Source organism: Solanum dulcamara, chromosome 5, assembly GCF_947179165.1.
Source record: "Solanum dulcamara chromosome 5, daSolDulc1.2, whole genome shotgun sequence".
Taxonomy (NCBI): domain Eukaryota; kingdom Viridiplantae; phylum Streptophyta; class Magnoliopsida; order Solanales; family Solanaceae; genus Solanum; species Solanum dulcamara.
The window spans coordinates 3,311,907-3,326,998 of record NC_077241.1 but is presented as its reverse complement, the minus strand read 5'-3'; the positions used below and the strand labels follow the sequence as shown (position 1 = coordinate 3,326,998).

Here is a 15,092-nt window from a genome sequence, read left to right as displayed (position 1 = left end):
GCATCAGGTGATAATTGTAAGGAACAAGAGGAAGGGGAATCTGATACAAGGCAAACTGAGACACAACCAGAAAACCAAAATGACAAGGAGACAATTGCAGAAGAATAAGAGGAAGGGAAAGTTGATGCAAAACAAAATAAAGAAGAACAAGATGTAAAAGAAAGACATAACAACGGAAAAGAGGAAAAGACTAGAACCATGGTGATTTATGAACAAAGTAATGAGGAAGTAATGCCCCTAGCAATCTAGAAGGAATATCAGGAGGGACATATTGAATCAACAGGGTTGAATAATGAAAAGGAAGATATGGCACAAAACATAAAGAAGGTAGATATAGAAGGGGATTTATCCCCTAAACAAATAAGCAGGCTAAAAGGATCACATACCAAGCCAAAAAAGAAAGGGGGAAGAGAACTCAATGCGACACAAACTTCTTCAAGGTCTAAGAGAACGATTATCAAAAATATTAAATATCAATGAGAGCTCTAATTTAGAATATTATATCAGTAAACACTCAAAAGGCATTTACTAGGCTTATTAATCTTAATAAAAGAAATCAATTTTACTTTGTGGATCTTTCAGAACTGTTTGAAGAGAAGCAAGAACTAGAGGTTTTCAGAAAGAAGCTAGGGATGAAACATGCAGTGGCAAATGTGAATGGCAAAATTTGGGCATTCATTGATGAAGCATTGGAATACTCTATAGAAGAAGATGAAGAGCAGATGCTAACACTTAAACTTTAGAATCAAGGGCTGGGCACAGAAGTTGTGGTATCAATTATATATGCTAAATATACTCAAGGTTAAAGACAAAGGCTATGGAAATTCATGAAGGAGTTGGCAGATAGTATCAATGCCCCTTGACTGATAGGAGGAGATTTCAATGTAATAAGCAATGAAGAGGAGAAGCTAGGGGGTCTACCAGTATTCGAAAGGAAAGTCGGGGACTTTAATAACTGTATTAATGTGTGTAATCTGGAGGATAAGGGATTTAAAGGAGGAAATATACTTAGTGGAATGGTAGAACAAATGCAAAGTGCATTTTTAAAAGGTTAGATAGGGTGATGGGCAATGACAAATTACAAGATTTTTTCCCAGTACTAGAGGTAGAGCACTTAGTGAGAAACAAATCAGATCATACACCTCTTCCAATTACCTTCAAAACCACTAAGGAGATAATAGTGAGACCGTTTAAATTTTAATTTCTAGTTAAGAGAAAGTTCTTTTAAGGAGGTGGTAAAGCAACACTGGAAAGCAGATTTTGAAGGGGATCCTTTTATCTTATTCCATCATAAGCTAAAAAGATTAAATAAAGCTTTGGCCAAATGGAGTAAAGATACTTTTGGAAATATATTTCAGGAGATAATCACTTTGGAGGAAGTCATTAAAGTTCAGAAAACTCAATTTGAAATAGACCCATCAAAAGCCAACAGGGAAAAGCTTTACAAAACTCAAGCAGAGCTTAAAAAATAACTTTCTAGGGATGAGGAATTCTGAAAATAGAAAGCAGGGATAGAATGGTTCAAGGACGGGGAGAGAAACACAAAGTTCTTCCATATAATAGTCAAGGGGAGAAGAAACAGACTTAGAGTGAACAAAATCTAGAATGATGATGGGGAATGATTAGAGGATCAAGAATACATTGCAAAGGCAACTGAAGAGTTCTTCATAAAGCAGTTTACAAAACAAGTAGATAGGGATGAATTTGAAATGCTAAATGAACTATCAGTCATGATTAGTAAGGAAGAAAAAGAGCAAATTCAGGAAATGCCTTTAGTAGATGAAGTCATGGGACTAAATAAGGATAGTGCAGGAGGGCCGGATGGAATGACAGGAGCTTTCTATCAACAAACATGAGACATCACTGGAGAGGACATTTACAGTATGGTCAGATCTTTCTTTAGAGGGGCAGAGCTTCTGAGGTTTATAACTCATACAAACTTAGTGCTCATTCCTAAGAAAGTTAATGTGAATACTTTCTCAGATCTTAGATCTATCTCTTTAAGTAATTTCGTGAATAAAATCTTTTTAAGAATTATTCATGAACGCCTTAAGACAGTGTTACCTAAGATTATTTCTCCGAAACAAGCAGAATTTGTGCAAGAAAAGAGTATAGCAGAGAATATGCTATTAGTGCAAGAAATCATTGCTAAAATCAGAATGAGAGGAAAGCCACCAAATCATATCCAGTTATAAAACTGGATATGATGAAAGCTTATGACAGGGTAGAATGGATATTCATGACAAAGGTATTAAGAAGAATAGGTTTTGGGGAAAGGGTTATTGATATGGTGTTCAGACTAATCAGTAACAATTGATACTCGATTCTACTAAATGGACAACCAAAGGGATTCTTTAAATCATCTAGAGGACTTAAACAGGGTGATCCTCTCTCACCTACCCTGTTCATATTGGTAGTTGAAGTTATGTCTAGATCCCTAAATGCTCTTATGGAGAAGAAGTACTTTAAAAGGTTTGGAATGCCAAGAAGTAGTCTCAAAGTGAATTATTTAGCATTTGCAGATGATATGATTATAATGTGCAAGGCAGAAGTGAGAATAATGCAGATGATTACATATACTTTGAAGAGATATGAAGATACTTTTAGGCAAAAAATAAACAAGGAAAAGAGTGTTATTTATATGCATCATTCTGTAGAAGAAGGAGAAGCAGTGATAGCTGAGGTAGCAACAGGAATCCTAAGAAAGGAATTTCCTTTCACTTACTTGGGATGCCCTATGTTCTATAAAAGAAAGCAGAAAGCATATTATCAGCAGATTTTACAAAGGATTTGTTCAAAAATTCAGGTATGGAAAGGAAAATTACTATCCTATAGAGGAAGAGCTATTCTAATAATGTGCTCCAAAGCACTCCTATTCATTTCCTGTCAATCATGAATCCTCCCATGAATGTACTGAATCAAGCTCAAAAAATGATAGCATAATTTTTTTTAGAGCAATTGTGTTGGGGGGAGAGGAAGACATTGGACAAAGTGGAGCAATTTATGCTTATCAGAGAAGGAAGGGGGACTAGGAATCAGACTAATGGAAGATGTATCAATGACCCTATTTTGTAAACTATGGTGGAATTTTTGAACAAAGACATCACTATGGAGTGAGTATATGAGGAATAAGTATTTTTGAAAGGAGCATGCAAATGAAGTGGTGTGGAGAATAGGAAATGGAGGATCACAAGTATGGAATAAAATGCTACAGGCCTAAGATCTTATTGAGCATTAAATCTTTTGGCTTCTAAGAAAGGGATCAGCATCAGTGTGTCATGATAACTGAACGAGAATGGAGAACTTGTATACCATTACAGGAGAAGACTATGAATGGGAAGACAATTACAAAAGAGTTGATGAATTAGTAAAGAGGGAAAAATGGGACATAGAAGTTTTGAATGATATACTATCACAGGAGCTAGTAGAGTATATCAATCATAATATTCAACCTCCTGGACAAATGATTGAGTCTGATAAGATAGTATGGATGATGGAAAATAAAAGAACCTTTTCTGTAAAATCAGTTTGGCAGTATATAAGGTATAAAGAAGGAAAAAACAAAATTTATAAATAGATCTGGACAAAAGGCATCCTTTTTAAAGTGGCATTTACTATGTGGAGATTATGGAAATTCAAACTACCTGTAGATGACAGAGCGAGAAGATGGGGACTGGAAGGTCCATCTAGGTGTTGGTGTTGTGAAAAACCTACTCAAGAGACACTTGCTCATGTGTTCCTGAGATCTTTTTTAGCTAACAGGACTTGGTCCTATTTTTGTTCTTTTGCAGGTTTTAACATTGAAGGACTGCACTTGAGGGAAGTGATGATATGTTATGGTGGGAGACAGGTGTTAAAAAAGGTATGAGACCATATTATAGAGCTATCCCTAGCTTTATAATATGGGAACTTTGAAGAATGAGGAATAGAATGAAACATGAGGGAAAGAAGACATCAATTCAGAGAGTTATTCATAATATTACCAAGAACATTTTTATGATGATACAAATGAGGAAGCCTAATATGAAATGTCCTAGTAATTGGCCCGATATGATTAAAGAATTGGAAGGTTACAATCCAAAGATGAATGTAACAAGAGTATTGTGGGATTTTCCACTAGTAGGCTAGCTAAAATACAATACAGATGGGGCTTCGCAGGAAAATCCAGGTATAAGCTCCTATATTTTTTGTTTGAGGAATGAAAGAGGAGATTTACTATATGCAGAGGGAGCTACTATTGAAAATACCACTAACACTGTAGCAAAGGCAAAGACGATTCTAGAAGCGTGTAAACATAGCAGGCAAGAACATCACAATAATATAATCATTCAAATAAATTTTATGCTATTGTACATGATTCTAGAAGGAAAATGGTCATGTCCCTGGATAATCACAGAGCTGGTGACAGAAATCAAAACATCCTTACAAGACAAACAACATACATTCCATCACATTCTCAGGGAAGGAAATCAACTAGCAGACTACTTGACAAATATTGCAATCGATAAAGGAGGGTGCAACTATCAAAATTTCAGCAGTTTGGAAGTAGCAGAAAGAAAGATCATTAATAGTGATAAACTAAAATGTCCCTATTTGAAAGTAACTCCAGCAAAGGGATAGAGAGGACATGGAGGTTCAAAGTGTTAGGTGTTTTGTTTTTTGGTTGTTTGTTTATTTCTTTCCTAGTCGATTGGGTCATGTAGGGAATGAGATTTGCCCGGGGTGGTGTTAGGTGGTGTTTATACTCATTAATTCATCAATAAAATATCAAAATTTAACAAAAAAAAACTATACTTTTGGTAAGCTGACACATGTAATTAATGAGCCACGTCAGCGAGCACGTGAAAAAACAAAAAAGGAAAAGAAATTACTAAAATTTGTCGTCACTTTGTTAAAGAAGAAAAACAAGAATTTTAAAATTGTTATTTTTATTTATTTTATTTTATTTTTAAAAAAAAGACAACAAACTTGTTATTGAATCTAGTGGCCATAGTTTCTCTCATATTATTCACCAACCATTTTCCCGGCAATTTAATGGCACAAATGTTTCTACTTCACACCTCTTCCTTCTCTATACCTATACATACGTATTTATTATATTTCACACATGCATGCATGTGGTTACGTTAATTTACGTTCTTGGGAGCTCTTACGAGGACATGTATAGCAGAAGATTCAAGTTTGAAATTACTGATGAAAATATAATGGATATGGTCGCATAGTAATGTTATTCTAGTAAGTATTTAATTTCACTCTGAGCTTTTTTTGGATGATTTTCTGAAAAGATAATGTATAGAGGGAGAGAATTATGAGAGATTTTGAAGCAAACACGAGCTTAATCTTATAACATATGAAGAATTAATAGCATTGTGTTTTTATTAATAAACAAGCTAATAAGGAAATGTATGGAAGATCGAGTTTTCTTTTGTGGCATTTGAATTTACTAAAAGTATAATGGATATCATCGCGTAATGTTATTTGAGTAAGTATATTACTCTGAGCTTTTTTGGATAATTTTATGAAAAGATAATGTATGTTTGTTATTAGATAGTATAGAGGGAGAGAGATTTGAGAGATTTTGAAGCGAACAAGCTTAATTTTCTTACATATGAAGAATTAATAACCTAATGTTTTTTAATTAATTAATAAACAAGGACATGTATGGAAGATTATTCGAGTTTTCTTTCGTTGGCATTTGAATTACTAAAAATGTAATGGATATAGTCGAATAATGTTTGTCAAGTAAGTATATTTCAGTTTTGAGCTTTTTTTCGTATTTTCTGAAAAGATAATGCATGTTCATTATTGGGATAGTACATATGGAAAGAAATAGGAGAGCTTTTGAAGCGAAAAAAAGAGGTTAAATTATGTACATATATTAAGAATTAATAACCTAGTGTATTTAATTTCTTTTGGATGTGCTCATGAGGTATCGAGATTTCTTTCGTTGGTTTTTAAATTTATGAAAAATATAATGGATATAGTCGTGTAATGTTCAATCAAGTAATATGATTTTTTGAAAAGATAATGTATGTTCGTGTTGGATAGTATGGATGGAGAGAAATAGGAAAGCTTTTGAGGCGAATGAGCTTAATTTTGTACATATGAAGAATATATAGCCTCATTATTTAAATATCTTTTGTATTCGTTCATGACGTTACTATCTGACTATCTGAATAGAAGATTGGTGTCTTTTGTATATCTTTCAAGAGATTCTCTTTTATTTTGTATACGTCTTGTATACAGGAGCTTTCTTATTATCAATAAAATTACACTTCACTTGATTAAAAAAATACTTGTATGTATGTTCGTGTTGGTGCAGTATAGTTGGTGAATTTTTGAGGATCAAAAGAGCATATTATTAGAGACGTATACGAAGGAAAAAGGTAGGAACCATGTCGAAGGTGGTGCACGAGGGATGGATGGTGAGGTACGGGAGGAGGAAGATAGGAAAATCATTCCTTCATATGCGTTATTTCGTTCTGGAGACTAGGTTGTTGGCCTACTTCAAGACGAAACCTCAGGGAAACGCGGTGAGTACAATTTATAATGCATTTTCAAGAAATATATTTTCGAGAATTTTTTTCCAAGAACATAATGTTTAATTTTTACGGGGTTGATGTTCTTTTGTATGGAAATTATCTAAGCTCAGTGGGGGGATTCGAAACGTGAGTCAAGAAGCAATGATTCATCAGTTGTTTGTGGTAGTGCAAGCAGAGCCAGAGCCAGAATTTGAAACTAATGGGTTCAGGATTCTAGTTTTGTAAAGTTACTTGGTTCTAAATGATTAATTTTGTACATATTTAATGAATTTCACAAGACAAATACAGAATTTGGACTAAAACAACTAAGTTCGACTAAATTAACTCATAACTTAAACTCTAGCTCCGCCCTTGAGTGCATGACTGATGGAAAAATGATACTATGTTAGTAACTTTAATGCCCTTTAACTTATGATGTTACAATAATTGCTAGACTCCAATCAAGACTCTTGAAATTGATGGTAATTTTCGAGTGGAGGATCGAGGCTTGAAGACTCATCACGGACAGGTGAATTGTTCTTATTGTTCATAGTTGAAGTAATATCTTACATAAATCTTCTTGAATGTGCAATGAGATAAGCTTGATGAACATTCATTTAACATATTTTTTCTGTTGAGAAATTGATGTTATGTACGCTTAGCAATTTGCAGATGGTTTACGTTCTATCAGTCTATAACATGAAAGAGAAGCATGATCAAATCACGGTACACGATCTTCTTTATTCCTTCTTATTTGTTCTCTTGCCTCAAAGATTTGATTCACAAGTTTTCAGATGCATTCTTGCTAGGCATAATATATAAACAGACACTCGAACTTGGACTCAGTTGGCAAGTAAGCACTCCAACTTTGAAAATTAACATCTAGACACTTCAACTTGGTGTCAACTCATAACTAAAAACTCCAACTCGTCCTCATTGTGTCTCGTGGACACTCAAAACACTGAAGTGATACATAAATATTGGAGTTGTCTAAATAATCATTTGTAAGTTGGAGTGTTCAACTGACACAAGTGGAGAGGAGTTGAGGTATCTAGATGTGCACTCTCAAAGTTAGAATGCTTACTTGTCAGCTGAGGTCAAAGACATGTTAGTTTTGAGACTTTTGTCCATAAAAGGACATGTTATGCAAATTTTTCGAGAGGTTTCACCGTCAAATCGATATAACTTACCATATACAAAGTTAAAAAATGAAAAAAGAAGAAGATAGATATATGACACGAGAGACACTTCCGCGTAGTTTCTGGAAGACTTTTAAATATATAACTGCAAATTTTCAACAAGTTCAAGTTTTCTTCAGGTTTGGCATTTTTAATTTGAGTTTCATTGGCTGGACGAAGAACTAGTTAGTCATTTTGGGAGATTAGTCCACATTTGGATATATTATTTTGGCAAAGTGAGAAAAATTTTGGTTGCTTGTTGCTGCCAGGGCGGATCTAGTGGGAACGAACCAGAAAAAAAAACATTGTTATATATAGTGGATGTTGTATCGACTTAACTTCTTCTTCGTATGTTTACTTCTTTGTGTTTTTGAAATCTCCTTAGTCAAAATTATGGCTCTTCCACTTGCGACTGTGCTTTGCTGCCTGCTCTGAGTTTCTTGTTTTGTGAGAGAGAAATTATTCGTGTTAATCAGAATGTTCTTCCAGATGGCAGCTTTCAACATTCAGGAAGCACTAATTTGGAAAGAAAAAATCGAATCCGTGATTGATCAGGTTCTTTTCCCCCTTGTGTGTGATAAATATATTTCTTGTTATTCTCTTCTTCCCTCCTCGTACCTAGACACCGATGAAGGTACTAATTAACATGTTAACTGCTATGCAGCATCAAGAGTCACAAAGTGGCACTCGTAACAAATACAACGATTTCAAATCTGGGACGGAGAGTACTGGGAGGACTACTTCAGATCAGGAAAGCCCGTAAGTATTGTGCTTTCCCACTCGAAATATAGAAAGATGAGAGCATTGCACTTGATCTCTAACTCTTGACTAGTACTTCTTAGACTGGGGACGAGCATATCACACTATAAATTAAACATTTCTCTAGTCAAAGATAGTATAGTATTGTTATCGTCTCCACAGGATAGTTATCGTCTTCACACTATATAGCAAGAGAATAAAGTATGCTCTTCATCATAAAAGAGTAGAAAAGCTTAATACTATACTTATATTGAGTGTGACGTAGAGATTAAAAAAAACTCTGTGTACTAAGTATGATGGACCATAAAAACATAAGCGGAGCCAGGGTTTCAACTTTAGGGGTTCTGGATTTTAAAACGATGACTTCAAGTACCACAAATACATTGTTTGAATAAAAACTACTTGGTTACTTGTATGTGGGCTTCTACCTCCTCCCCTGACCATAAATTGTAGCTATTACTTATATAGGCTAAACTTCATAGTGCAAGTATAGGAAATTTTTATTATAGGTACAAGCATTTTATTTAGCTACTCCATCATTTTATAGATTCAGTGCTGCTGAGGATGAAGAAGATTCTCAACAGAACATGCTACAAGGAACAACAATCGCAAATGGTTTGCTAATTTACCTTGTGCTTATTTGATTTCTATACATGTTTTAAGTTGTCCTTATTTCTTCTTCAGCGGTAGGTCCTCCGGAGTCTGTGGTAGACTGGACAAAGGAATCAGAGTCAGATTTGGCAAACCCGAAGTATAGGCGTTTACTTTACTGCCAAAATGGTGAGTCTAATTCTCGATATTTCTTCTTTTTTGTTTCCTCCGTCATAGCAATTGTTTGGATTTTAGGCAGTAGAATATGTGATTACAGACATTTTCCTGGACCAGTATTGACGATATTTCTCCACTTAACGGGTGTTTGCAGGGCTTCGCATTTTTGAGGAGCTACTCAATGTTGATTTACTAGTATGAGCTCATTCTTATGCTATGTTGCTCGGACTCTCCAAAAATGTTGCTACATCTATGCCGGATCCTTGAAAAATACATAGCATTTTTAAGATCCGTCACATATTGACAGTATTTTTGAATAGTCCGAGCAACATAACTATTTTGTTACAAGCTTAGCCTAATTTATTAAAGTAGGTTGCTTTCGGGTATTTTGAATGACGAATTTTATCGTTGTTCCTGTAGCCAAAGGGCTGTAGTAGAGCTATGAAGGCGGTTGGCGTAGTGGAGGCTACTTGTGAAGAAATATTTGAGCTTGTAATGAGCATGGACGCAACACGTTTTGAGTAAGTTTCGTCCACTTTAGCCAGAGGTGGAGTCATAATTTTCACCAAGGAATTAAGCATCTATAATATATACATAAATTAAAAAAATTGACCTTGTATATACTGTATGATCCTCTCATGACCCTTCCTCCCCTCTAGCTCCGCCTCTGACTCTAGGCTTTACTTTTCCATCGCAATGCTTTGATTGCACGAAAAACATTCTTTTTTTGGCGTAATAGGTGGGATTGTAGCTTCCAGTATGGTAGTTTGGTTGAGGAGGTAGATGGACATACAGCAATACTCTATCACAGACTTCAACTCGACTGGTTTCCGAGGTAATATTTTATCCTAATCACAAACTTTCTTTGCTTAAATGTCTAAATGTTTATCTGAACTATTTTGTAGTTATCATTTGACTTTTGTTTTAGTTGGTTAAATAGCTCCATTAGCAACATTGGTTGAGTCACAATAGCAAAGGCAGGATTTTTCCCGAGGGAGTTCAACATCTAGTATATATACAGTGCGATTTTCCCAGGAACCCCAATCCTCCCCTCTAGCTCTTCCCTCGGTTGAGTGGGCACCTAAATGCAAGTTTGCTTGTTTGGTGCTCCCAAAATGTTGTTTCTTCTCAACCATAATTCTAGAAGTGATATAAAAAAGTTATTATGTACTCGGGACTTAAAATGCACTCTGCTATATAAAGTGAACGGTGGTCAGTTGAACACCCGTCATCGAAAAATTATACTGCGTATATGAGTCAAAAATTACTTTTTATACATAATATTAAACCTTGAATTGTTGACCCCCTTAGTGAAATTCCTGGTTTTGCTACTACCTACTATGGAAATACCTGATTTTAGTCACAAAATCTCTGGTTTACGCTGTGCAGGTTTATTTGGCCTCGTGATCTTTGTTATGTACGATACTGGCGTAGAAATGATGATGGGAGTTACGGTAAGTATAACCAGAGATTCCTGTTTATTCTTGTCGATAATCGTTTCTCTTTATCTAATTAAAATTCTACTTGTTTTTTCCTCCATCATATTATGGTTGCAGTTGTGTTATTTCGTTCTAGGGAGCATAAGAATTGTAATCCGCTACCTGGATATGTTCGAGCTCATATTGAGAGTAACTTCTGTTTTCCTTTATAGCTTTTACAGAATGCATTTACATTTGCACAAACTAATCGATCTTTTACGTGCACAGGTGGTGGATTCAATATTTCACCCCTCAAACCACGTAACGGGAGGCCAAGAACTCAAGTACAGCAACTTATGCAGATAGATTTGAAAGGGTGGGGTGTGGGCTTCATTGCGTCATTTCAGCAGCATTGTCTGTTTCAGATGTTAAATAGTGTTGCTGGTATGCTTCTTCTTATGTTAAGCTAAAGTTACATTCCTGTTAAACACTCCTCGAGCTTATTGTATCATATCTTTTTTAATTGCATCAACTTCTCATCGAACGATCCATTTAATATGCTGAAGCATCGGAGTAATTTCTTTTATATCAATGGCATGTTGTGACTTCATAGGAAGCGTATGCTTTCCTTTGTGTGCGAAATAGTGGTCGTATTTAGTGGCTATTTGGTCCTCTTTTATGTTAAAGTGATAAATAGCAAAGCAAAGAGGAAAAGATGGTTACTGTTGAAAATATAATTAAGTAAATAAATGGTACGTTCTTTCTAATAACCGAAGATTTAGATGATGGTCACACAATTTATCATGGCACGTAACAGAGTCATACCCGTTGCAATTCACTGTTTACTCGACGTTGGGCCCATAATTTTTAATGTCCACACTCCAGATGTCCAGTCCTGGGCGTGCAGGGGTTGTTGAGTCCCAAATCGTCTGTGGGAAACGAAATTTGACTCTTTATGTATTCTCGGACAATCCTTAGTTCATTAGCTAGATTTTGGTGTTAAGTTCAGCCGAAGGTTCATTTCTTATCAGTAACTAAGTTAATAAGGCAACCTAATGCTTTCTTTCACGATGATTCATCGATTGATGCTCGATGTGGAACTTATGTCTACAAAATCCTACATTAGGACTTCGTGAATACTTTTCTCAAACTGATGAGAGGGCAGCTGCTCCGAGAATTCCAGTTATGGTTAATATGACTCCGCCATCTATCTCCTCCAAGAAGAGCCAAAAACAGTCTCATCATCGTACTCCGTCTTTAGATCAAATACGTGCTGCAAATAGAAATGCAGTATCGATGCTAGACGAGTACTCTGATGAGGACGAAGATTTTCAAGGCACTGATCAAGAGGTATGAACTATATATATACTTTTTTCGTATTATTTTCTCATCATCTCCTTCTGAGCATGTGCTTGGAATCCTCCTTGTAGGTATCATCACCCAGTCTTGAACACGAAACGATTAAAACTGGTAGGTGTTGGACCATAGTTTTATTTGTTATTGGTGTTTCACGATTTCTTTTACAGAAAATGTTTTCTATACTTGTGAAGTCCTTGAAGAAGAACCTATGGAGCATATTGATATGTCAACTTTTTCGGGTAATCTACGACACGATAACAGTGATAATGGCCGTGACTGCTGGACAATATCTGATGGAAATAACTTCAGAGTTCGTGGCAAGAACTTTTGCAGTGACAAAACAAAGGTCCTTATCTCTTTGTTTCTTTAATATGTCTTTGGTTTTAGCCCTAGTTGCTCGGACTCTAAAAAAATGTCATCAGGTGGTGTTCATGTAGAATCCTCCAAAAGTAGTGCTTTTTAGGTGGATGATCTAACATGAATGCGGAAACATTTTTGTAGAGTCCAAGCAACATAGATTTTAGGTGGATGGTCTGTGTCATTTGGTCTGATATCACTTTGTAAATTGTATATGAAGGTTCCAGCTGGTAAATCTCTCATGGATCTTGTCGCGGTCGACTGGTTCAAGGATACTAAACGAATGGACCATGTCGCTAGACGCCCTGGTTGTGCAGCACAGGTAAATAATACGTTCGGATAGTTTCAAGGGAATGTCAAATCATTTAGGATATTTCTCCCTCCGTGTGTTTTATATGACACTCTTTGACTGGACATGGAATTTGAGAATCAAAGAAAGACTTATTGAAAAGTGTCATTCTTTTTGGAACAGACTAAGAAAGTAAGTGTATCACATAAAATGGGACAGAGGCAGTACTAGTTTCTAGTTTGTCTTATTTAGTAGTGGCACCTTTTCACTTGTCTTTATACATCTTTTTTTTTAGGTTGCTTCAGAAAAAGGACTTTTTACTTTGGTTATAAATTTGCAAGTAAGTTAATTCCTCCCCTGCTTTGAATTTTTTTATTCAAATGTTTAAAGTTCTACAGAAAATGTATAAGTAGACAATTTTTTTTGTCTTTCTGAAGGTACCTGGATCAACACACTACAGCATGATTTTCTATTTCGTCATGAAAAAGTTGATACCTGGTTCTCTCTTGCAACGGTTTGTTGATGGAGATGACGAGTTCCGGAATAGTAGAATGAAGCTAATCCCATCAGTGCCAAAGGTATCTTTTTTTATTTCTTAAACTATATATCTCGATGAGCGATTTCTGTTTTGTAAAATGTTAGTTGTCATAATACATGAACAATTACTCGAACTTGGCCTCAGCTAGCAAGTAAACACTCCAACTTTGCGTATACACATTTAGACACCTCAACTCATCTCCATTATGTTAGTTAAACACTCCAACTTACAAAATGATCACTAGAACCTCCAAAATTTATGTGTTATGTTAGCATCAGGTGTTCATGAGACACAATAAGCATGAGTTGGAGTGTTTAGTTATCAGTTGAGACCAAGTTGAGGTGTCTAGACGTGCATTCTCAAAGTTGGAGTGCTTAAATGTCAGCTGAAGGGAAGTTTGAGTGTATGTTTATGTATTATGTCATGTTAATTAGACAACTGTTGTATTATGAACAAACTCAAAATGTACATCTTTATCATCCAAACTTCCTTTGCTGGAAAATTACATTATGCATACAAAATCAGAATTATTTTTTTATGTATATATATAATAGATATTGAATCCCCTTAGCTTCTCCGGGTGTTCACCTTTTTTCCACCAGTGGTAACCATCTGCTATGTAGTCATTTGTCTTCCTTCGGTAACTCTCTGGCTGTTTGCATTTGTGTAAAATCTTTACCATTTTTCATGTATCATACAGGGTTCGTGGATTGTGCGTCAGAGTGTTGGAAGTTCCCCGTGTTTACTGGGAAAGGCAGTCGATTGCAACTATATCCGCGGTCCAAAGTATTTAGAGGTGAAGACTCATATCCGTTTTCCTTCCAAGAATAGCAAATAGAGATACAATACATATAACAAGGACTATACCTCAATCCCGAGCAAGTTGGGGTCTGCTACATGAATCATCATTGTCCATGTCGCTCCATATAAGCCCATCTTAGTTCAACATCATAAAAAATGAAATCTGTCTTACACTTAGCAGTTCTCATGCCATACATATATATATTTATTTGATTCTTGTGTTGCTTGCACTCTGTAGATTGATGTTGATGTTGGTTCTTCCACTGTTGCAAATGGAGTTATGGGACTTGTCATCGGTGTAATCACAACACTAGTCGTTGACATGGCTTTCGTTGTACAGGTACATGGATATACCTTCATCCATAAGATTACTATGGACAGTCACATGTAGTCTTTTAGTAGACAATATAGTATAAAAATTGTTATACATTGTTTGTATATGTCACAATGAATGATGTATTTGTAAAATTTTCTACTAGGGAAACACCCCTGATGAGTTACCGGAGCCACTTATAGGCGCTGCACGCGTTTGTCATATAGAACTGTCATCTGCTGTTGTACCAAAGCTGGAACCCGAGGCATCGCCAGAGTAGGTCATATCATGAATTGTCAATTTTGCAGATGGTGGTTTTTTGAAGATATGTATAATTATACTTACATCTATTTTTACATTCTTTAGTCTCTTTTTGAGTATTTCTTAAGCTCTGAGAAAAGTTAAAAGGAGCCAAGTTTTGTATAGTGGTTGTAAAGACTTGATGATTTTGTATTTCTATGGTCTTTCACTTTTCTGATTAAAGTTATGATTCTTTTGTGTTCCTTCTGTGTATTTATAAGTTGAGTTATGGTGTGCAGTTTTTACCAAACATAGGTGTTTAGTTGGTAAAAATTTCACGGGGTACCCCAGTGTTTTGGATGGCGAAAGGCAACAAAAGGCGACTAGGGTCTGCCACAAGGCGAGGCGCTCGCCTTTTTGAAGTGCGGTGCCAATTAACACCAAAAAATTAAAATATTTAATTGCATATACAAATAATCATAATCTCAATAGCAATAACATATTAGCAATTTTTTTCAATTGAAAAAGTGAAAATAGATAGTCATACTAAA

At 35.5% G+C, this 15,092-nt stretch overlaps 1 protein-coding gene across 1 annotated transcript; it reads left to right on the top strand.

Moving 5' to 3' along the window:
• Nucleotides 1-6,395: 6,395 nt before the first annotated feature.
• On the top strand, nucleotides 6,396-14,718 carry LOC129889854 (protein ENHANCED DISEASE RESISTANCE 2-like). The gene is made up of 22 exons (XM_055965320.1): nucleotides 6,396-6,533; nucleotides 6,976-7,050; nucleotides 7,194-7,247; nucleotides 8,189-8,254; nucleotides 8,364-8,458; nucleotides 9,006-9,073; nucleotides 9,122-9,238; nucleotides 9,381-9,421; nucleotides 9,647-9,747; nucleotides 9,966-10,061; nucleotides 10,616-10,680; nucleotides 10,783-10,854; nucleotides 10,933-11,088; nucleotides 11,771-11,994; nucleotides 12,075-12,114; nucleotides 12,195-12,349; nucleotides 12,581-12,682; nucleotides 12,945-12,989; nucleotides 13,087-13,227; nucleotides 13,888-13,983; nucleotides 14,227-14,328; nucleotides 14,468-14,718. Exons 1-22 carry the CDS (start codon nucleotides 6,396-6,398, stop codon nucleotides 14,579-14,581), a joined length of 2,163 nt encoding a protein of 720 aa, XP_055821295.1. The 3' UTR covers nucleotides 14,582-14,718.
• Nucleotides 14,719-15,092: the final 374 nt, after the last annotated feature.